This window comes from Mustela nigripes, chromosome 1 (assembly GCF_022355385.1).
Source record: "Mustela nigripes isolate SB6536 chromosome 1, MUSNIG.SB6536, whole genome shotgun sequence".
NCBI lineage: Eukaryota > Metazoa > Chordata > Mammalia > Carnivora > Mustelidae > Mustela > Mustela nigripes.
In genome coordinates, this window is record NC_081557.1 from 243,144,847 (window position 1) to 243,169,028 (window position 24,182).

At 37.8% G+C, this 24,182-nt stretch overlaps 1 protein-coding gene across 4 annotated transcripts in view; it reads right to left on the bottom strand.

Moving 5' to 3' along the window:
* The window catches only part of FRYL (FRY like transcription coactivator), a 221,575-nt gene that overhangs the window by 67,783 nt on the left and 129,610 nt on the right, over positions 1–24,182 (bottom strand). For all 4 annotated transcript variants that reach the window (XM_059383630.1, XM_059383621.1, XM_059383604.1 and 1 more), the window contains 14 exons: positions 23,375–23,482; positions 19,638–19,875; positions 18,351–18,536; positions 17,976–18,062; positions 16,615–16,883; positions 13,944–14,139; positions 12,906–13,030; positions 10,689–10,746; positions 7,931–8,022; positions 4,665–4,837; positions 2,950–3,110; positions 2,324–2,434; positions 1,231–1,385; positions 753–852 (listed from right to left, as the gene is read on the bottom strand). In XM_059383630.1, the coding sequence (XP_059239613.1) occupies positions 753–852; positions 1,231–1,385; positions 2,324–2,434; positions 2,950–3,110; positions 4,665–4,837; positions 7,931–8,022; positions 10,689–10,746; positions 12,906–13,030; positions 13,944–14,139; positions 16,615–16,883; positions 17,976–18,062; positions 18,351–18,536; positions 19,638–19,875; positions 23,375–23,482 (2,059 nt within the window). The remainder of the gene's footprint in view (positions 1–752; positions 853–1,230; positions 1,386–2,323; positions 2,435–2,949; positions 3,111–4,664; positions 4,838–7,930; positions 8,023–10,688; positions 10,747–12,905; positions 13,031–13,943; positions 14,140–16,614; positions 16,884–17,975; positions 18,063–18,350; positions 18,537–19,637; positions 19,876–23,374; positions 23,483–24,182) is intronic.

A 24,182-nucleotide genomic window follows, 5' to 3' on the forward strand; every position in this document is an offset into this window, starting at 1 on the left:
TTTTTTTTTTAAAAGATTTATTTATTGATTTATTTGACAGAGACAGAGAGAGAACACAAGTAAGGGGAGCAGTAGGCAGAGATGGAGGAAGAGGCAGACTCCCCACAGAGCGGGGAGCCAGATATGGGGCTCAATCCCATGACCCTGGGATCGTGACCTGAGCCCGAGGTAGATGCTTAACTGACTGAGCCACCCAGGCATCTCTTCCCTTTGTCCTCTATTTTTTTTTGTTTTTTTAAGATTTATTTATTTATTTGACAGAGAGAGATCACAAGTAGGTAGAGAGGCAGAGAGAGAGGAAGGGAAGCAGGCTCCCTGCTGAGCAGAAAGCCCAATGTGGGACTCGACCCCGGAATCCTGAGATCATGACCTGAACCGAAGGCAGAGACTTTAACCCACTGAGCCACCCAGACACCCTCTTTGTCCTCTATTTTTAATGATAACAGGAATTGGTGCCATGCCTCCCTATTAAAAATAAAGCCCAGGGGCGCCTGGGTGGCACAGTCTGTTAAGCGACCAACTCTTGGTTTCAGCTCAGCTTGTGATCTCAGGGTCATGAGATTATGCCCTGTGTTGGGTTTTGCACGGAGCACAAAGTCTGCGAGAGTTTCTCTCTCCCTCTCCCTTTGCCCCTCCCTGCCCCACGCTCTCTCTATCTAATAAATAAATCTTAAAAAAAGAAAAGGCTAAATATTTATATGCTTCATTAAATCATCAATAACTTATATTTTAACTAACATTTGCTTACAAACCTGTAAAAGTTGCATAGCAACTTCATAGATACTTCGAGAAGAATCAGCTGCTTTAAACAGTATCAGATTTAGGAGCATCACTGTGTCACACTGATAATCCCTAGGGATAAATTTTACATGTTAGAGAAATTTTAGAGGCTTTCACATCATTCATAAATACGATATACAAAGGGCAAGGCTGCAGACATCAAGTGTTGAGCCTATGGCTAGGTGGGGTTTTTTTGTTTTGCTTTGTTTTTTTGCTTTTTTGTTTTTTGGTTTTTGTTTTTGTTTTTTTTTTAAAGGCAAAAGGTACGCAACAGATGCACGGTGGTCATTATTGTTATTCTGGTTAAATTTCATTAAAGCTCAAGGAAAGAAAACACTGGTTTCTTAGTATTTCTGACTTCAAAAGGAAACATTTAAAAACAAAAAGAAAGAAAGAAAGAAACAAACAAACAAAAGCTAACTAAAATATGGAAGACAGTATGTAGGGTACCTGTTCTGGAATACGTTAGCTATGGCTTTAAAGCAGCCGGCTGCCACTCTCTTGGAACCAGTGTAACATCGATCCACAGCCCAGTACATCAGGTTGCTCTGGTCCGGGTTCAGTTCCAGCAGTAATGTAACTGCCTCACAGCCCAACTGGTGAACCTACGTAAAGGTCACAACAATGCCCAGGACAAAAAAATTTATATATACAATATATACAGTATATATACTATATATATAGATAATAGTATACATAGTATAGTTCATATATTTAGCAATATCGTATACATGCATTTTTGTATTTATAGTGTGTATATATAGTATATATACTATATATTGTATATATAGTATATATACTATACCTGTAATATAGTATATATATTTACTATATTTAAGCACAAAACTCAGTCTCCTTTTGTTCAAGTCCTTCTCATTTTATTCAGCCAAAAGAAAAAAAAATGACATGGATAAATTATACTTGGTCTCTTGCTTTTTATACAAGACTCTAAGTAGTACAATTCTCTCCTCCAGCAGAGCCCTGAAGGCGGCTGATGAGTATGAACAGTGATTAAGTGCTTTCAGAAAAGTGAGTTATTAACCTCTCCAGTTATTTTTATCAAGCTTTATTCTTGTTTTTGATAACCCAATAGAAAAATTATTTGGAGGGGAAAAAAAATAAGTCTTATTTTAAATTGTGAAGTCTGGGCATGCACAGGAGGGGAGTGAGGAAAAGGGAAGGCAAGAAAGATTAATTGGAGAGTGGTCAAAAAAATGATATTAAACATAACAAATAACACATTTCTTCTGTGGAGCTCAACGTATTGTATATTAATATTTTATTTACAGATCTAGAACTCTCTCGTGAGACAACCACATTAATCATATAATACAAAAGGGAAATTAACATTATTTAAACAAGTAATAAATGAGAATTAGACATTTCTTAAATTATTGCATCCTATTTAATTTTACAAAACACGCCTTCTGCATACAATTCTAACCTAATTTTAAAAAAAGACTTATTTTTAATGGGTCATACTATAATTCCAAATAAAGCAGTGTGGATTATTATGAAATCTTAAAGGAATCGTCATAATCACCTTTTTGTCCAGAGAGTCCAAAATGTTATCCAACCATTTGTACAAATAGCCATCTGATGAAAGTCCTACATTATCTGCAACAGGGCCACAACATAGTACAGCAGACATAGCCTTCAAACAATAATATTAGAATTACATTTAAAACATTTAAGAGGCTTTATGTTGGTTGCTTAATGCGAAGAGGCAGAATATTTTTATTCATGCTTATGTAGCCACAGTATCTTTAATTCTTTCCTTTACAAAGAAGAGTGTAATAGCGGTTTTCGAAACTAAATAATTTATGATGGGTAGTAAGTAAATACATGACACGAAATAAGGCATGAGCTTGGACAGTACTGGAAGAGAAGAGGAAGGAAAGACCAAGAAAAAGTACTTAAGTAGGAAAAAAGAGGCAATTCTCAGTTCTTTAAGAAAATGGCATTTAAGTTTTGGGTAGATTCTGTAACTTTTCTGCATCGTCTTTTATGTATTTAAAGAAGTGTACAGTATAAATATTCGAATACGGCAGGCAAATATTCTAAGGGTAGAAGAAATCCATCCTTTTTATATTACTAGACACTGAGAGACCAAAATATTTAACTGCACTCTTCACGGGAGAAAAAAGAAATTAGATTTCTAAGCAATACCTTTAGTGCACAGTACTGATGTCTGTTAATTTGCATATTTCTATCACTGTATCTGTCCAAGGGTGTAAACATGATGCTAAAGGGACCTGCCCAGTGACTGAACAGCATAAACAGACTGTGACGAAGGCTCTGTTGAGGGAAGATACTTCTTCTCTGGTGCACTGTGCATTTAAAAAAAAAAAAAAAAACAGATGAGAAAATATTTATTTCCATTCCTTTTTATTTTAACATGCATGTCAAGTTATTTGGTACTGAGTACGTAACACTGCAAGAAAGCCAGCAAAGGTTTTCCTCTGAGCCTACCAAACACCTCCTCGGTGATGGCAATCATTGATGCACGTGCAGGACCAGCAAAGAGGGCCACGGTCTCTGACAGCATGTAGCTCAGCACAGTGAGAGATACAGGATCTCTGCAAGCAGGATTTCAAGGCAGGCGCAGGACTGCCCAGAGGCAGGCACAGAGCCGGGAGTCGGGCCCCTGCTTCTCCCCAGCTGCTGCTGGCTACATGGTAAGCTTGGCCGAGACATCAACACGAACGCAAGTCTGGATCTTGGTTCATTGCCAAGACAAAGCTTTGGAATAGGTAAGCTGCTTCTGAGCTTTGTATGTTTTCAGCTGCACAGCTGTCTTTTTCAAAGAATCCTTACATGGAATCTTGATATACAGAACAGACAAAGGAGGGGCAGATGTACTTGAAGTAAGGCGGGAGACCCAGAGTCTAAACCCATTCTGCTGCCTCTTGGTCTGCCTCTTGGGCAGAAGAGAAACAACACTGTTTGAAAACCACTGATCGAGATGATCTCCAAGAATTCTTTCCACTTGAGAATTCTATCTACAAGTTCTCTGCATCAATCCTTGTTGAAGAAACTCAGCAGTACCTTAATGAACCAATCTGGAGGTTGTAGACAAATGTCTGGTAATGGACAAAATTATATCTTTATGCTAACTGAGCTTCAGATGAAGAAATCATTTCCCTCTGAAATTCAAAATAGGCCTCCTGCGCTTGAAATTAATGGACCTAAAGAAATGATTACAGGCCTCTTTTATAAAATATAACCCATGCTCTCACTTAGAGAGTCAACTGTTTGCATGTTCTCTTAAAGGTAAAGTAATTCCTTTTCAGAAAGAAAAAGAAACATTTGCAATGACATTGTCTACCAAAGGCTACAGTCACATTTTATGTTTCATGCTTGTACACAATTTATGGCTTTTTAAAATGTAAGTGCATGTATCAATGTTCCTAGGGCCTAAACCAGGACGTGGCTTATAATAGGTACTGGAGTAACAGGAACATATACCTTAAAGGAATCAACCAGTAACACGGTATCCTTAGCAGACTTTGTAACTGTGGCTATGCCCTTCTTCCATCATTCAGCAGTACCTTGTTAATTCTCTGCTCAATTACCATTTGGGATATAATGGCTTTTTGCTCACTGCGCCTCGAACAAGTTTGCCTAAAGAAGCTTCTTCTATTGATTTCTTAAATTTTTTGTTAGTGTCTTTATTATCATTAAAAATCGATGTGGTGTTGCTTTTTGATTTCTACTCGCAACACTAACTGAAAGTTAAACTCTTGGCCACCCATGTTACGCTGACATATTTCCCACTATGTTCCCAAGCTGCTTTATCACCTTAGCCTGCAAACCCTCAGGGGAAGAAAGCACACGATGGTTCCTTAATAGTCGATAGTGTTTTAAGAAACTGGAAAGAGTACCTGGAACATTCTGGATGATATTCGCCACTAAGGCACTAAAATGGCATCGTATATCCTTCAGTGTGTCTGAGTCTTTTTCATTTTCTGCTTCCAGGAGTTGTCTAGTTAAATCTACATATTCCAATAAAGTGTTGTTGAGGAAATGTGTTTCATTATCAAGGCCACCACTTGCACTGAAAATATTGGGGGGAAAAAAAAAAAGAAAATTGATTTTAATTATAATACAAATCAAAATAAATTGCTAGTAATCAAAATCAAAATAATATACAGTTGACCCTTGAACAATGTCAGGGTTAGGGGGACCTACCCCTACCACCCCAGGCAAAAATCTTCATGTAACTTTTGACTCTGCAAAACAGCTATTAATAGCCCACTGTTGGCTGGAAACTTTACCGATAGCAGAAACTTGTCGATTACCATATATTTTATATGTCATATGTAATATATACTATATTCTTGGAATGAAGCAAGCTAGAGAAAAGAAAGTATTGAGAAAAATCACAAGAGGAAATACATTTATAGTATTGTGCTGTTACAACCCTCATACAAGCGGACCTATGCAGCTCAAATCCATGTTCAAAGGTGAACTGTATATCAAACTTGGCAAGATCATGGTAGTGTGCAACTTAATATATAAAAATTAAATGAACATGATTTGGCTTCCAAATACAAAATAGATGGTGCTTCTCAATCAAGGAACTGCTACTTCAAGTTATATTATTCAATACCATATCTACCTTTAATCAACTCTTCTGAGTGCTGAATGTTATTCCCTCTGGCAAAATATATAGCTTTTCAAAATAAGGAAATAAGGAGGCATATGGGATAGGGAGGATCAATTTAGAAGGGTGGAAAGAGGAGGCGTGGCTGGGTGGCTCAGCTGGTTAAGTGGCCAACTCTTGATCTCAGCTCAGGTCTTGATTTCAGGGTTGTGAGTTCAAGCCCCATAGTGGGCTCCACACTGGGGGCGGAACTTACTTTAAAAAAAGGGGTGGAGGTAGAAAGAAGAAAGACTAGTTCTATATATTCTCAGAGCTGCCATGCAAATTTATATTATGCCTTTAGTACAAGCAATCAAATATCCATTAGGTACCTATTCTCAGCAAGATTCTAGCATAGGGAGTACCGAGGATACAAAAATTTAAGAGAATTCAAGAAAGAGTGCTGGTTTTCAAGTCTTCTATCTAACACCTAAGGAGTTGCCTCAAAACTCTCTGTAGTAATTTTCTGAGGTAAGAGTCCTGAGCCTGGAAACCACAGATTGAAAGGGGGTCATTGGGTTAGTAAGAAGTTTTAGATTCCAGTCTTGTTCCCACACTTATTAAGGATTTGACCAGCAGCTACTTCAGAGCATTTTAGTGAGAATATAAATTAGTTACTATATAATAAAGGATAAGTAAACTATAAATGCTATATAAATGGTTAGCTATTACATTTATTTTCATCGGTTTTTCCTTGCTATATTTGAAAAGTACTTCTAAAATAATGTGGTTTTAAAAGTAAAAATAGGAATGCCTGGGTGGCTCAGTCGGTTAATGATTCCAGGGGCCTGGGATCGAGTCCCTCCCTGGGCTCCTTGCAGGGAGCCTGCTTCTCCCTCCGCCTGTAGCTCTCCCTGCTTGTGCATGCCCTCTCTCTCTCTCTGACAAATAAATAAAATCTTTAAAAAATAAAAAGTTAAAAAAAGGGTAAAAATAATTTTTTAGGAGTTGTGGCCATGAAAAGAAAAGTGAGTCACAATGGTACTACAATGTATTAAAAATACCAGTCTACAACAAAAATATGTTGAATAAATTCAAAATGAAATGTTATTCTTCATTCCTTAAAGGAATGTTTTTAATTTCTGAGTTGTGATTTACTACTGGATGGGAAACCAATTTAATAGATTGCAACCTGACTCAGAAAAAAAACATTCATTCATTTAACAACTATTCATTGAATCCCTCCTACGCATCAGGCATATCAGATCGGCTGGGTGAACAAAGCCAAGATCCCTGCCTTCTTGGCCTCTAGAATTCATTTTTTTTTCCTTAATCAAGGAAATAAAAAGTCCATAGTACTAACAGCCTTACAGGATTACTTTCTCTTAAAAAAACAAAACCAAAAACAAAACATGTAACCGTGTTCAAAACCATTACTGCTCAATAGTGACTACAGCTTTTGTAAATTTTAAATATACCAATATCCAGCAGTTTCCCCAAATAGTGCCAAAGATTCTTCATTCACTAACACTACATTGAAAGCAACAAAACAGAAAGAAAAAAAAAGATACAGAGACACATTAGATTGTTGATTTTTTTTGCATTAAGTCCAGTATGTTTCAAATTCTCTTTTCCTAACTTCCACTGTTTTATTTTTGTGGAGGACAAAAAGAAAAAAAAAAAAAAAGAATGCTGTTTCTTTTTTTCTTTCTTTTCATTTATTATAAAAGAAAAGGTAAGTCAGTGATCTAAATTCTCTTTAATTAAAGCTCAATATTGAAAGCACTCATCAAAAGCATTTGATGCTAACTATGGAAGGTATGAGGTACACTAAGAAATAATCAGGACAAATGCCAAAGTCACAATACGGCACTAGCTTATGAAAATTCTTTTTCCCTCGAGATCTCTTTTCAGTTTTCAGTTACCTTTTTTGGGAGATGATCAGATCTATCTTTTTTTTTTTTTTTTTTCCTTCTTCACTTGTCAGGCAACACGGTTACCCTTCCAAAGTCAATGGAATTTTCCTGGTCTTAGTGTCCACATACATGCCTTTATTCTAGCAGTAACTCTAGGTTTTATGTTTTCATTGGTGAAGCGTGGTAAGTTATGAATTATGATTTATGCTCATGGGTTTTGGAGAGATTAAGAGTTGACTGGAATAAATTTACAAACCTTATAGCGAGCATTTAGCCTTTATATATATGATTTTACAATCCAAAAGAAATAGATTTTTAAAATAAGATAAGAAATCGTTAAGTTAGTCACCAAAAAAGGCCACTGTCCACTTGCCTGACTTACTAGATTCCTGCAAATATCAAAAATCCTAGGAACATTATAGCTGATTTTTGCCCAAAGCAATCTGGTACTAGTGGTGGATTTTTTTCAATACAGTTTTTAGCCACTAGTTAATGTATTGGCTGCATCTTCTGTAAATAATGTTCACAGGGTAGAAGTTTTTTGTTGTTGCTGCAAAGCTGTTTTTCTGTTTTTATATATTTCATAAGAGAAAAAAATATGTTCCCTAATCATTCCAAAGTTTTAAAAAAGTCAAAATCCAATACTGACCTGTGACTAATGACACCAGCATCTGCCAACAGTTCAAATATTCGTACCAGTTGTACTCGTAAAATATCTCGACGCCTGCGCCGTTTCATATTCTATTCCAAAGACAGAAAGACATTCAGTAAACATCCTTCAGAGAAGTTGCTAGAAAACTTGTCTGTATAATTTGGGAAGAATAATGTGTAATGCACACTTCGATCACTCTACTGGCTACTGAATCAGAGATACATTTGAGTAGTTTGAAATTAATGAGCCAAATTAAATCACATGATATTTTATGCAGCAACACTCCTTTTGTGGGGAGAAAATAAAATCCTATAGATCTCAGTTACTTTCAGGTGATTTGCTAATCTGGTAACTTAGAAGCACTGAAGCAGTCAGTAAACTGTTCCCACTGCATGGTTAAGAATCCCTAAGATATTCCCCAAAATATAACAATAGGACAGGGAAAAGAACACAAAGGGGAATGAAGAAACCCCACAGATTTTGCTCACGCCGAAGTTCTCCACTCAAAAGTTAATTCTGACACAGAAACTAAATGCAGAAGAAAAAAATTTCCCTGATCATTACGGTCTGAATAAATCGGTCTTACTAGCACCGAAGGACTAATGGTTAGCACATTTAGCTGTCACATCTCCCCCGTATTCTGTGGGAACCTGTGTAGTTGGAAGAGACAGATTTGCTCTACCACTTCCTTCTACTGTTCATTACATCACTGGGAGGTGATTTTCACAATACAGAGCAACAATGCAGTTTCCTGCCTTTTAGAGCAGACCAATTTGCTGATGACCAGCTCGTTACATTTCCTATTTCTTATCGCTCTTTATAAAGTTTACAGCCATTTGTACTGCACAGGATAGTTTCTAAGCAGTCTTTGATGATCTCTGCGAAGTTTTAGTTGACTTGTTTCCACTCTGTCATTACAGAAAGATCGTGAGTCTGAAGCATTCAAAATCAATCTTACATTCCAGGTACAACACTGAGCTAACCCACTCACTTGCTAGGAGGACTTCTTCCCCCTGAAATTCTGAAGTATAAACATTGCTACTTAATTTTGTTGCCAATTCCAAGTCCCTCTAATGAATCATCCTACACTGTAACCAACATGATCATTCTGAAACAAAAGCCCAATCAATTAATATCACTACTCCACAGGGCTGAATTAAAGAAAGGAACTGAAGGCTTACAGATGCCATCTTAAAGTTTCTAAAAGGGCGGTTCTTGTCACCATGTCCTTCTCCTGCTTTAATTCCTCTGGGACATCAATAGCAGTGGCTCTCAGTCTCCTACACCAGGTTCATCTACGGTGCTTTTTAAAAGATTTCTGAGCTCTGTTCCAGGGAATCTCACTCAATAGGCCCAGGAATCTATAATGTGGAGGAACTCCTCCAGGCAGTTCTAATGCTCTCGCCATATGGTGCTCAGTGGTCTGCAGGATAATGCAGGATAAAACTGAGACTAGGAGTCCCTGATGAGATAGTTCTTGTCTTGCTTTGCAGCCTAAATCAATCATCAATCACTTTCTCCATCAAAAGAATCTGCAACGTCCACATTCTTTTTATAAAGTTTGCAAATGCCGTCTCCCTGCCTAGAATGTCTTTCTCATGCTCGTCCACTGGGGAACATGCTTCAAACTTCTCCTCAAATATTGGTGCTTCAGACCTACTTTTCCTCGAAAGGTAGAGCCAGAGGCTTTCTTCTCTGCGGTTTGAGCAACCTCTTATCTGTGATTTCATTCCAGTGTGTTATTTAATATGCTGTCATAATTATGGTTCATGTATCTACCTGTCCCTACCAGACCTGTGGTTTCTAAAAGTTGCAGATTTTTAGATTTAGGGACATAGACCTGGGATTGGCAGACTACAACCCTCAGCCAACCCTAGCCCACTGTTGCCTAAAAAAAAAAATTGGGGGGGGTGGGGACGCCTGGGTGGCTCAGTGGGTTAAAGCCTCTGCCTTCGGCCCAGGTCATGATCTCAGAGTCTTGGGATTGAGCCCCGCATCGGGAATCTCTGCTCAGCAGGGAGCCTGCTTCCTCCTCTCTCTCTCTTTCTCTCTGCCTGCCTCTCTGCCTACTTGTGATCTCTGTCTGTTAAATAAATAAATAAAATCTCAAAAAAAAATACTTAAAAAAAAATAAAAAATAAATTAAAAAATAAAATTAAAAAAAAAATTGGTGGGGGGTGGGATATAGCCATGCCCCTTTGTTTCATTGTCTAGAGCAGACTGAGTAATTGCAACAGAGACAGCAGGGCCCGAAGAGGTGAAAATATTTACTATCTGGCCATTTAGAGAAAAGCTTTGCTGACCCCAATCTAGACTCTGACTGGGCCCACTTGAGTTAGAGCAATTTAATATGTTTTCTAGAATGAGTTTCTGCGTAAGATCTTCTGTGAGGGGGTAGGGAAGAATTCTGTATATTTAAAAAATGTTCAGGAGCACCATGCTTGGGTGTCTCAGTCAGTTTAGTGCTGACTCTTGATTTCAGCTCAGATCATGATCTCAGGGTCATGAGATCAAGCCCCACGATGGGCGTGGAGCCTGCTCAAGCTTCTCTCTACCCCTCCCCCATAGCCCCTCCCCACCCCTGCAGGTTCTCTAAAAAAAAAAAGAGAAAGAAAGAAAGAAAGGGTTGATGACTGCATCAGACCATCTTTTATGTATCTACTTCTCAATGGCTAACTTTTGGTATAATGTAGGGAACACAGAAGACAAACAAGTATCTGCCAAATATATATTTAATGAGGAAAACTACATTTACCTCTGGCCTTCTTTCGAGTGCTTCTTTAATTATGGGATGTAATTCCTCTATTAGTTCCCTAGAAGAAAAATTATACACATTGTTAAATAATGGCTGAACAGATATAATCTGATGCACAAATATGTAAATACTCATCTAATGACACGCAGTAAAGTGTTAATCCCAGTTCTACTGCTTTAACACAGTCCTCACTGTTTTGGTTACAGAAGAACACGTGCACACTGTAGACCACTGGGAAAGCAGAAAAGATGGTACAGGCCACCTATTCTAACTTGCGGAGGTAAATAACGTCAACACTGGTGTTCCATCATTTTGCAGCCCAGGGGTACTTTACATAGTCGAAGCCCTAGCAGGTATGAGAAGACATCCTTTCTTCCTCCAACACCAGCATAATGACATCCACGTGCCCTTAGTTAACTCACAATATCCTACCACATGGGATACCATATGGGAGAACACATTATCCCAACACTATGGGACACCATAGTTTTTCTAAACATTTTCATTTATTACTGGTTCATTAAATTTCACCTAAATTTTTTTAAAGATTTTATTTTTAAGTAATCGCTGTACCTAACGTGGGACTCAAACTCACAATCTCAAGATCGAGAGTCAAATGCTCTACTGACTCAGCCAGCCAGGTGCTCCAATTTTTTCTAATTTTTATTATTATAAATACTGCCTCAGTGAACATCTTTGTTTTCATTTCTGATGATCTCCTTAGGATTAATTCTTACAAATGATGAGTCAAAGGGCATGAACTTCATGAAAATGATAATCTCATCTTTGCTTATAATCTGATTTTAAATTGAATATGTGCTCATTATAGATGTAGATCGTAGATGATGGGGAAAAGAAAAAAATAAAACGCATCCACTATTTTATCGTCTATAAAACTACTGCAGACTTTAATGTATTTGCCTCTGGATTGTTTCTGTTTATGAGAATTTGTTTTTTTAAGAAGCTGAGATCATTTTTCCAACCCATTTTTTTTTGCTCTTAGCAAAATACTGTACTTTTTTGTCATAAAATAATCTTTCAAAACCTCATTTATGATGAATGCCATCCCACAAATATAGACCTATTACCTCTGTTGTACATGATATCTCAGAGATAAAATATCAAACAAACATCACCTTAGATCAATAGAGGATAATCTCAAAAGAATAAATACAAGGCCCAGCAGGCAACAATAAAGCAGAAACTCATGCAAAAATGAAGGATTTACTTTGTCAAGATAAAGAACATCAAGGATGATATAAAAAATATTTCTTTTAAAAATAATCTAATTCTTGCTGCGTGAAATAAGTCAATCAGAGAAAGACAATTATCATATGATCTCCTTGATATAAGGAATCTCAAAGGTAAAGTGGGTGGCTTTGGGGGTAGGGAAGGAAAAAATGAAACAAGATGGGATCAGAAGGGAGAAAAACCATAATAGACTCTTAATCTCACAAACAAACTGAGGGGGGCACCTGGGTGGCTCAGACAGTTAAGTATCTGCCTTCGGCTCAGGTCATGATCCCAGAGTCCTGGGATCAAGTCTCGCATCGGGCTCCCTGCTCAGGGAAGAGTCTGCCTCTCCCTCTCCCTCTGCCTCTTCCCCTGCATGTGCTCTCTCTCTCTCCCAAATGAATAAATAAAATATCTAAAAACAAAAAAACACAAACTGAGGGTTCCTGGGGGAAGGGGGGTAGGGAGAGGGTGGTGGGGTTATGGGCATTGGGGAGGGTATGTGCTATGGTGAGTGCTATGAAATGTGTAAGCCTGATGATTCACAGACCTGTACTCCCTGGGGCTAATGATACATTATATGTTAATTTTAAAAAAGTGAAAAAAATCTAATTCTTTTGAACAAGAAAAGGAAAAACTATAGTTTCAACCAGTAGACCAAAACTATAAAATAGACGTGTCAATAGGTAGGGAAATATTAAAAATTTACGTGGCATTTTATCATTTTTAGAACACATTTATATACAGTATACATGAGATTTCATAGTAATCCTGTAAAGAACACTGGGGAAATCTTATTTGCTCAGTCAAAATGAAGGAAAAAAGGATCTAAGAAATTAAATGACTCGTTTAATGTTACATGGTTAGTTAACTGGTAAATATCAGGACTGATATGAACCGTCCTGATTGTAAGGACTCTATCTCACCTCTCCAGTAGCACATTGACTATTTTAGTGTATAGAGAAAACATATGAAGGTAATTACCTAAAAGCTCCTGGGTTGGTCCTGCCAAGACCTAGAACAAGGGATTCTGTGATTTCCATGCTCTCAGAGCGCATCATTGGAACTACATGCTTAAACAGGGATGAAGGAGATGGGATGCCAATAATCTGGAAAAAAAAATATGTATTTATAGCAGCCATTAATGACAGTACATCCAACTAAATAACTTGGCATTTCATTAATACTTCATCAAGGGCAACGGAGAGATGAAATTTTACTGTGAGTGGAACTGCAAAATTCACCGGTGGTGTACATAATCTAAGAAGATTAAATGAGTTGTCCAAAGGTTCACTCTAAGTTCACTGAAAGAATTTGGGCTCTGTGGGTTTCTTAATTTCTTACAGATACTTACCATTACATAATAGGCTCACTTCCTCTGTAGGAGGATATTCTGATATTCTATGTCTTTTGATCCGTGAAAGTGAATTAAACAAAATTATTTCCAAGTCATTGGTGTTAAAGTAAGACACGCAGATCTTACTCAGGTTTCTAAATTTTCTTCAACCATCTCACAATATTTTGTGTCACATCATGAAGACTACAGAACTGTTCTTACCAAGTATCACATATCACTGCACAATTTAGGGAAAGTCAACAAAGGTATTTAATTATTTAAATGATTTCTTTTATATTGTGAGAACTACAGGAAACCAAGTGAGCAACAGTGGGGGTGAAAATTGCTTTAAAAATATTATGATGAATTTAATGAGCATGATCATCTTTTCACCAAAGTGAAACGATATACATATATATAGTTTTATACAGTTTTTTATTACATATATTCCTGGTTGGAATCAATTATACACACAGACACACACAAATACACATGAACATACACACACATACATATAAAACGGATTCCAACCAGGAATCCATAGTAATGGGACTCCTTGAGCTATTTTCATCATTCGGACAAGTAATACACTTTTCAACCACATTACTTTACTGTCCTGGAAAAGAAATCTGAAAACATTACTTTGTGGTGCCCTTCAGATTCAGTGGCGGATGGGGAAAGCTTACTTTGGAATCAATGCTGTAGCCGCTGTCAGGGGTGGATGCCAGCGTCTCGGGCGGGGAACACCTCACAGACCCCGTGGATGCGGAAGAGGACGTGGACGATGCCGCACTGCAGCAAAGCAGCAGGTAGTTCCTCCACAGGCCGATGTAGGAGTCGCTGCTGGTGGTGGTGTTGACCTTCTTGGCATTGATGGGGCTACTGGGGGAAGAAGAAGAAGAGAAACAGGGAGCTGTAAATAATTCAACGTGTTTTGAAGATTTTTTTTTTAAACTAAAGCTAAATTCTATCAATTTAGGAAAGATGGTTAATAAAGTTTTATTACTAACCACTAAGTCTCTGTGGGATGGTATAAGATATGACTATCTGACTGAAAATTTAAATACATCATAGGATCATTTTAACATAATCTACTGTTCTTGTGATCAAAGCTATTATTTTTATCAGGCCACATTTTATAACTTATTACACACGCTCAGTGTTAAAAAAAAAACTGGGAAAACAAAATGAAAATCACCTTTAGTTCCACGTCAATATAAGCACTGTATATTCTTTCATACATCTTCAATTCAAATACATACATATATATAAATAAATGAATATATCTCCCTTAACTTATAAAAGCTGAATAGTACAGTTGGTTTTCACATTTATTTAGTGTGTGCTTTAAACATCTCCCATTAAATGAATATACTTCTCTGACATCATTTTTGATGGCTGTATGCTATATTATTATAAAAATTATCAGGATTTATTGTCCAAATTTTCATTATCGGACATTTTAGCTAACAGCAATTTCCCCCTATAATACACAGCACTATACATTTGAATATATGCTTAATTGCAATAAAAGTTTTTTCTTGGGTAAACTCTTGAAATTGAAATTGTGACATCAAAAGGACAGCTACACTTTTAAGGCTTCTGTCAAATTTCTGTCTTCAAACATCAGACCAATAAAATATATTGGCACAATTCTATAAATTTTTCTAATTACCAAAATGCTGGTGGGATTAAGGACTCAGAGCAAAAAAAGCAGAAAGATACTAATACATTGTCCTTGGCTTCAATACATTCATAAATTAAGATAAGCAAAGCAATATACCACTTTGTTAACTCACCAACAGTGTTTTACTATTTTAGAAAATATTATGATGGCAGTAAAACAAAACAAACTCTGTAAAAAAAATCTCTACCATCATGTGTGTCGGGGAAGATACACAATACAGAATAAATAAAACAATGTCAGATGGTGCCCAGTGTGATAATGAACAACAAAAGAGACAGAGAATGGTAGTAGGAGAGGGGCTTCCAATTTAAAATATGGCAATTAGGGGAGACCCAATGAGATAAAGTCATAAAGGTTATTTACGCAAGGTGGCAGGTGCCAATTTTCACTAAAAAAAAAAAAAAAAAAAAAAAAAATCTAATACACAATTCCTGAGAACATACACAGATATAAATAGTAAGTGTATACACATATTGAAATAGCAAAAATATCTATATTCAGGTCCAAAAGAAGGAATGACTACTCTGGGTCGGAGATGTAGAAGAAAGCTTTAAAAATAAGGTGTAATTTGAGCTACATCAGATATCAACACATAGAACACAGAGAAGACAAAAAGCATTCTAGGTTCATGTGAATAAAAACTCAAGAGACTAGAACTGTAGACCCACGCAGTGAACGCTGAGAAGTTTTTTTTTTTGTTCTAACATAAGAGCACATAGGTAGCCATGACCGAAAGTAAGGAAAAATGTATAGACTGGAACCAAGTTCGGAGAGCCTTTCATGTGAGCCTAAGGTTTGGGTGTTGGGTTTACATGGCAACGTCTATGATGAGAGGACTCCTTCTATGCCATCTGATGAATGGTGTACTGGATCAAATGAAACCAGGAACTCAAATTCAGGTTCAAAAATTCTCTGTTCTATTTAAGAGCAAGAAGAAATTAACTGATGAAGCAGTTACCTCCACACTTTATCACACCATCAGTTACTCCAAATTTTTACCCTTAGCCTCCAAATGGAAGTTCAATGCCATTGTCACTGCCTATCAGCAGATGGCCTTCCTCTTGATGTCATCAGGAGAAGTCAGGTCCCTGAGACCGGTGTCTCCTCACTTCACACCATTCATCTACAAACTTCCCTATATCCACATCGATCCTCCTCTTCCGACCCTTCCCTCCGTGTTCTTTCCTTCCACACGGATCCATCAGACACACACCATGTACCAAGCACTGTCCTAGTAAGTGAACTAACAATCTGGTGAGACTGAATGACATGAAAAGCACAAGGGATTATAAGACTACAGCCTTCACATCTTTCATCTCCCTCTTTAATACATCAGTCCAATTATGGCACGTCATTCATTTGTGGAATTTCCAACTTGTGTGACTTTTCAAATACATATTTATAAAAACGGACAGTCTACATATTTAAAAATGTACTTTTTTTTTTTAAAGATTTTATTTATTTATTTGACAGAGATCCCAAGTAGGCAGAGAGGCAAGCAGAGAGAGAGAGAGGAGAAAGCAGGCTCCCTGCGGAGCAGAGAGCCCAATGCAGGGCTCGATCCCAGGACCCTGGGATCATGACCTGAGCCGAAGGCAGAGGCTTTAACCCACTGAGCCACCCGGGGTGCCCCTAAAAATGTACTTTAGATCAACCAGGAAATTACTTACTTTATATCAACTTGTGGGGACAACAACTGAAGTCTTGTGTATGCAAACATCCAAGCATAGCTCACAGCTGTACAGCAATGTTTGGGGAGGTTTTCCTGCTTTAAAAAACTGGAGAGGCTTATAATCCACGGGTCTTGGCCTTGGGTCACGTGTGCAAATATCCATATGTGGGAAGGACTGATCACATCGAACTGGTGGCTGATGGGAGAAGAGTTCCACTCTGCTAACGTCTGTAAATCTATCGAGCTAGGGCAGTACAGCAAAGTAGTCTACGGAGAGAAAAAAAAAAAACAATGGGTTATCACACGTTTCGGTCATTTTCAAAATTCTGCCATATGAATTGTATTAAACTATACGTGGCCTACTGGTAGTTTCTGGAACAGAGGTTCTAAAACAGAGGTAATGATGAGGTCCGAAGTGGGTTTAAGGGAGTAGTGAATTCCTGAAATTGCACACACCATTTTTGTGTGTAGGTGTGTACATGTGCTTTTCTGGAGAGACATTTCACAGCTTTCATTAGTCTCAGAAGGCTCTATAGACCAAAAAGGGTGAAGAACTACAACTTACGTAATTCATATAGGAATAGGCAACTTCCGTGGGCATACTAACGCTGCCGGGAACTGAAAAAGGGACCATTAACTTCCTGCTGACATGCCTGAAATAGGCATTTGTGGAACAGACTGGAAAATGGGACTTCACAGAGGTACCTATTCTTACATATTTGTTCAACAATATTCTAAGCTCTTATACTGAAGAGATAAAGACTGACTTTCACAGCAAATTATGTGTCATTCGAACAACAACAAAAATAAATGGGGTCTGAAACTGAACAGAAACTCAATTCATACTCTATATCAAGTCAATAGATATTTACGAAACACCCGCTCTGAGGCAGGAAGGCAAGACTTCAGGCACTAGAAGAGAGTGCTTCACTATTCTTTTTGTTGGCATAAATCATAGTTAATATTCTAAAGCAGAATTCTTTAAATTGTACAGATTTATAATCACCACTTAGGTTTATAATTTTTTTTATTATCTCCCTCGGTTATATATTAAGTTGTGAGTTATAAGAGCCAAGTGTCACAGACAGAGAACAGAAACTTTGTCCCTGTATTTCAAAGGGGAAGAAAAAAACTTCAGGTAATCAAGTTGGAAAGGTATGTTTACATCCAATCTTGAAATCTTGATGTATGACCTTTTAAAGAAAAAAAATCAACCCATTCTTAGTCAAATTACTTATGACTTGGACATAAAATACTTTCCAATGCATTAAAGTGGTAAAGGGAAATCAGAGATGTCTATCTGAAGTTCCAAGATTGAACAGCATTCAAGACTGAATAGAATGAAATCATTCTAGTTACCTGATCAGCCCCAGTGAGATGTATGAAGCTCTCGAGAATGGATGGGCTCAACCTGTCCATCACATCGATGGCTAGTTCATCATCACCCTATAAAAAAGTATCATATGTCTAAAAAGATTTAGGAATGATTAAGAAAAGTAACCAAATCTAAGAAAACATAACAACATTCACGTTAGCGCTACTTGTAAAAATGGAATTGTACTAATGGAATTGAGGGCAGGTGGGCTAGTTTAAACCCTGTCAAAAAGACTTTGTTCGTTTGTTATGAAGGTAAGTTATAACCACACAGCAGCAAGGCAAAAGGCATAAGAATGAACAACAGGAGGGTTCTTAAGTACTTTCACTAGATAATTAAGCAATATACCTAAATCTTACCTTAGGTATTTCCAAAAGTGCAAACAGAGCCCTTATTTCTCTAAGGACACTGACGGCTAACCTTCTAGTGGCAGGTCGACTGCTACAGAGAATGACGAGTGCAAACCCTTCGACCACGTGGAATACATTGGAATACGGGCTCCTTTCCAGAGGAGGGGGATGTGAAGCTCCATTAGCCACACCATGCTTGAAAAATAAACAGAAATTAACAATAAAACAACAAAATATGTGTAGACGTTCTGGTGCAACCACTGATAAAGAGGAAAGCAAATTATCTCAATTACAGCAACAGGTCTGCCTCAGCTCAGGCAATTTAAATAATACTTAAGTTATCAAAATTTAACAGTATACACAGAGGAAAAGAAGCATTTAACTGGCAGCCTCTGAATTCTGTACTGAACTGCTAAAGTTCTCTGGCTACTTTGTAATCTTGGAGCTGACACTGTTAATGACTCGTGGTCTAACATTTATTTGTGGAAAATAAGGGGATTGAATTGGACCATTTGAAGTCAAAGTGTAGACCAGCAGCATGGCATCACCTAGAAGCTTGTAGAAAACAGAGATTCTTAGGCCCCTGGTGATTTCTTTATTTCCCTTTTTTTTTTCTTTTAGATTTTATTTATTTATTTGAGATACAAAGCAAGAGAGAGGCAGAGGGACAAGGAGACTCCCCCCTGAGTAGGGAGCCCCATGCAGAGCTCGATCCTAGGACTCCAAGATCATGACCTGAGCTAAACGCAGACGCTTAACCAACTAGGCCCCTGAGGTGCCCAAACCCATGGTGATTTCTATGCTCAATGAAGGTTGAGAAGCTGGGCGGATTTGGATGATCCAACTCCAAAATTACAAGGTTCTAAGACAATACATTACATAAATCAATAATCTGAGAACCTTTCATTTAAACAAACAGACACACTGCATATGTGAAGCAGGGATTAGTGCCATGGGTAAAACAATCAAATAACTCAAATGGAATACTACCAAAAATTATTATTCTATCAGCTTTAAATATATTGGAAATAGCCTAAATGTAAGCTAGGATGGCCTCCACTCTCTGTGTTCATTCAAAACTGTTACCAAAGGAAGAAGGTTGGAAAGGCTGGACACACAAACACTGTATTTAATATCTGAACTGCAGGAAGGTTCAGTTTAAGGGACTATGAATACTTCCAAAGTCAACAACACTAAGCCAATGTTCGGTTTTTGACAACGCAACATATATTAATGCCATTGCTGGGCATTTCCCACTGACCACGTACAAAGGGACCAGACAAAAGTATTCGGTACCTGGGAGTCCTGGTTTTTGTTATGCACTTGGGTTGCTTGTTTCCACTGGTTTATTAATTGTACCAACATCTTTACAGCATTATCAAGGAGCGTGGGATGGACATCAGTCACTTCCCGGACAATAAAATAAACAAATCCTGAAAGAACATCCTCCCGCCAATCTGGGAAGTCAAGCATTAGTGCCTGCAGGGTATTGAAAGCCAGAGCACGAAGTTCTTCATCCATATGAATGGTGAGCCTATCAAGAACAGAAGTCTATTAGCAAACCTCAAAACCTTCCCAGTTTTATCATGTAAAACTGAAAACTAGGAACCTAAAGAATTTGTCCTCTTTGTTGATTTCTAAGTCTGAAGATGGGAACCAGTGTTCCCCTGTCGAATATAGTCACCCCATGTTATTCTATATTCTCTTACTTAAATTCCCATATAAATCCATTAATAGTAGTTGGTACTTTTGTTGTAACTCAGATATGTTTGATCATAATTAAAATGCTGTACTTTTAAAAAATAGAGCTTGACATATCAGAATTACATTTTTTAACTTTTTATTAAAGACTTATAAAAATTTATTTATTTGATAGAGATTACAAGTAGGCAGAGAGGCAGGCAGAGAGAGAGGAGGAAGTAGGTTCCCTGCTGAGCAGAGAGCCCAATGCAGAGCTCGATCCCAGGACCCTGAGACCATGACCTGAGCCGAAGGCAGAGGTTTCAACCTACTGAGCGTCCCAGGCGCCCCCAGAATTATATTTTAAAGACGCTTTAGTCCTTGAAATGCTGTATGTTATCTTGTTATCAGTCAAAAATTATATCCAGTCATATAATACCTTAGCCCTATCTCTCGGATGTTCAGTCCCTTATTATCACTGGAAAGAACATGATTTATCGGTCATTTTTTTCGTGCTGCTGCAGTTACAGTTAAATACAGGATGGCTGATTGTAAACAAGAAAATACAGTAAACCAAGATGAAAGCAATTCAACAGAAATCATTCTGAAGCGGGAGAGTAAATTTTAGAGTAACATCATAAATGGGGTATATGTAGGGGAAAAAATGGTGGAAAAAAAAAAGTGCTGATCTAACACACAAGTCCCTAAAGAGACTGAGGAGAGGCTATACAAAATCACCCTTTAAAGATATCCAAGCAATAAGAGGACATGAAAGTAGTAGTAGCTAAAGGATTTTACCAGAACATAAAGCAGAGAATGATAAGAAAACCATAAAAGATGGTTGCAGTAGTGAAGCTACCAATATATAATCCTCCATGAGCAAGAGTTTCTGATTTGGGGCTGAAGAGGACTCCTTTAGTGACTGACCATCAGGACACCAGTCGTCAGAGTTAGGAAGAGCCTGAGGGAAGCAGCTAAGTAGGTCATATTAGACTACGCCACACCGACAGGCGGTGGCATTATCCTCACTGACAGAGGAGGGAAGCTGCGTGCTTTAAGTGGAAGGAGATGTCACGTCTTCGCCCTGCTGAACTCAGTTCTGGTCTTCACTAAGCCAACCTTCACCTGACAGGGAGACGGAAGAGAACATCTATTACAGCTCGACAGACTTGAAAGTAAGCCATGAACCCGGAGCAGCAGAAGTATCATCTGGGGCCAGGGTCAGGCTCTGTAGCCCAGTGTCCTGTCTCTGAGAGTAGCACCAAGGGAGATTCTGTGGAAGAAGAATGACTGTCTCCATGATGCTCATTTTATTTTATTTAGTTTTTTTATATTTTTATTTATTTATTTTTATTTTTTTAAAAGATTTTAATTTATTTATTCGACAGACAGAGATCACAAGTAGGCAGAGAGGCAGGCAGAGAGAGAGGAGGAAGCAGGCTCCCTGCTGAGCAGAGAGCCCGATGTGGGGCTCGATCCCAAGACCCTGAGATCATGACCCGAGCCGAAGGCAGCGGCTTAACCCACTGAGCCACCCAGGCGCCCTCATGATGCTCATTTTAAAGATGATTTCAACCGCCCTCAAATCCCCAAATGTACACATGTCCACCTTACACCCATCTGTGTAACTCAGAATTTACACACAGGAGCTAACCACCCACTGCGTAGAGAACAACAATGCAGCTGGGCTAATTTAAGACAGAGGAATTAACTTTCCTTAGACATAGCATACAAGTCTGCATCTTTGTTTTGTTTACCTGCTTTCATTCAAAACAAAACAAAACAAAACAAAAAAAAACCCCAAGATTTAGAGATCACAACTCCAAATGGTAAGAATGAGGCACAAAATAGAAGAGACCCTAGAATGTTCCTTTCTGGTAAAGTAAATTAACTTGCAAATGAATCTCACAGGGGAAGGAAGCAAAGCAAGTGGCAAAGCTGTCACTCACTGACTGTTCAGATGTTTGTTCCCTTCACTGGGCCCCCCAGTCCCTGCCCCTTAGAGACGCAGGTTCCTTTTGGTGAGGAAGGATCCCTTTTGGGATCCTTATCCACAAAGGTGTAGACGAGTTACCAAGGGTACGATCGTGTAAGAGATGTTTTCTGTTTTTTCCAAGCAATAACATTACAAATCATTAAACCTCCTTTCTTGCCCTAACACTGACATGAACTTTGTAACTCTTCAATCCAATTCACAGCAAAAATTAAGAGAGTGGAACGGGAGGAATTTAGCTCATGGTGCAAAGTTTCCGAGCGACTCCTTTCTCCCCTCATAACCCTGAACGGAGGAGAAGACAAATGCTGTTCTGTAGCTTGATGGCAACCTGCACGGGTTGAGGACAGGTTAGTGACGGGCGTGTGAAACGCTAGGTGTTTTTGAGGAGGACGTAAAAAGGGTTTCTGAAGAAGTCTTAGCTGTTCACAGTGAGTTTAACTTAAGGCTTAGCGATAAGTGCTTGGCAACCAGTAAACAGCTTTCAAAACAGTCAAGCACTCCTGCTCTGTGACGGCCATGATACTTGGCTTTTTTCATTTAGAGCAGAGGCCAGCAAATTATAGTTCAAGGGCCAAGGGCACCATGGGAACACGGACACGCCCTCTCCTTTATGGGCTGCCCAAGGCTGCTCCTGAGCCACTGGCAGAGATGAGTATGACCTGCAATCCTAAAATATTTCCCATTTCATCCTTCACAGAAAAATGTTTGCCAACCCCTTATCTACGGAATCCCTAAGTTCATCAACAAAGAAGCAGCTTTCAACAAACCTTCACCTCAGCTTGGAGTTAGTTTTGGGAGCAAGTATTCAAATTCGGTTGTCATGTTATTTCTTATTTTATAAAGCTATGAGAAGCCCAACAGAGGAAAGAGCAGCATAAACCCTACGGGCTCCGTGATGGGAGAAATAAGTGACCATGAGATCGGGACACCACCCTGGGTGTCAGAGGAGGGGATCCAGTGTTAGCCCAATAGTTAACTGCCTGCTGAGCAACACCTCGTATCTGTTAAGGAATAACATGTTATCTAAATTCCAAGAAATATACTAGATGGAAAAGGTGGAAAACAGAAAAACAGGATTTGTAGAGGAATCCAAAAGAACTTTAAAAAGTTAAAAATGAGTGGGGAGAAAGTGTTTAACAAAACATGAAAGACAACATGGAAGTTTAGAAAGTATATCACATTTAAACAATGAATTCTGGAACACCAAAAAGAAATTTAAAAAAAAGAATGTATATCAATTAAAGAATTGAACATGTCTTTAGTACTCTGTTTATGAGAACAATAACGGGGTGTATTCGACATTTAAAGGGATTGAAAGAGGTACAAAGTAACAGAGCAAAGAGTCATTCTCGTTTACCTTGCTAAGAGTTCAATGAGGTCAGTTCTGCTCATACCATCAGGAATCAGCCTTGGAATAGCAGCAATGCAAGTCCTGAACAAATCAATTTTGGGTTTTCTTTCCCCTCTGAAAAATATATAACAGGATTTAGTAAGTTTACTACATATGCTAGACAACGAAAGCAAAGCTGGAAAAATAATTAGAGAAAATAGAGGAGTCTCCTCCCCCTAAAGAAGTTTAATGTATTTAATATAAAAAGAACTCATGCAAATCCAGTAAACAGTCATCAGTTTACAAGCCGACAAAAGAATAAAGAGATAATTCAGGAAAGAAAACACTAGCAAGCAAAAAAGATTTTCAGTAATTAGAAAGCCGCAGGAACTATTATGTTTAAACAATAAATAGTATTTAATTATTTAGAATACAATTACTTTAAATTAAAAATAAAATATAATTTAATCAATATCTAACCTTTAATAAAGTATATTTAATTATTAAATCATAGGAAATACAATTGATATTATTAAATAACAAAACACTGGTTATTTTAGGAACATATAAAACTAACAAAATTTAATATTTAATGTATAATATTTAATATTATAATTAATATGTATAATTAGTATGTATGTATAGTTATGTATAATTATGTATATATATACACACATATACATACATATAGTATATGTATAATTAACAGGGTCTTAAAGACATTCTCACATTCCACTGTTGGTACTGTCTATTCTCTTTTTATTTTACTTTAGAATATACACAAATACACACAAATATAGATACTTACATTTTTATCTAATTAAATGTCAGTTCT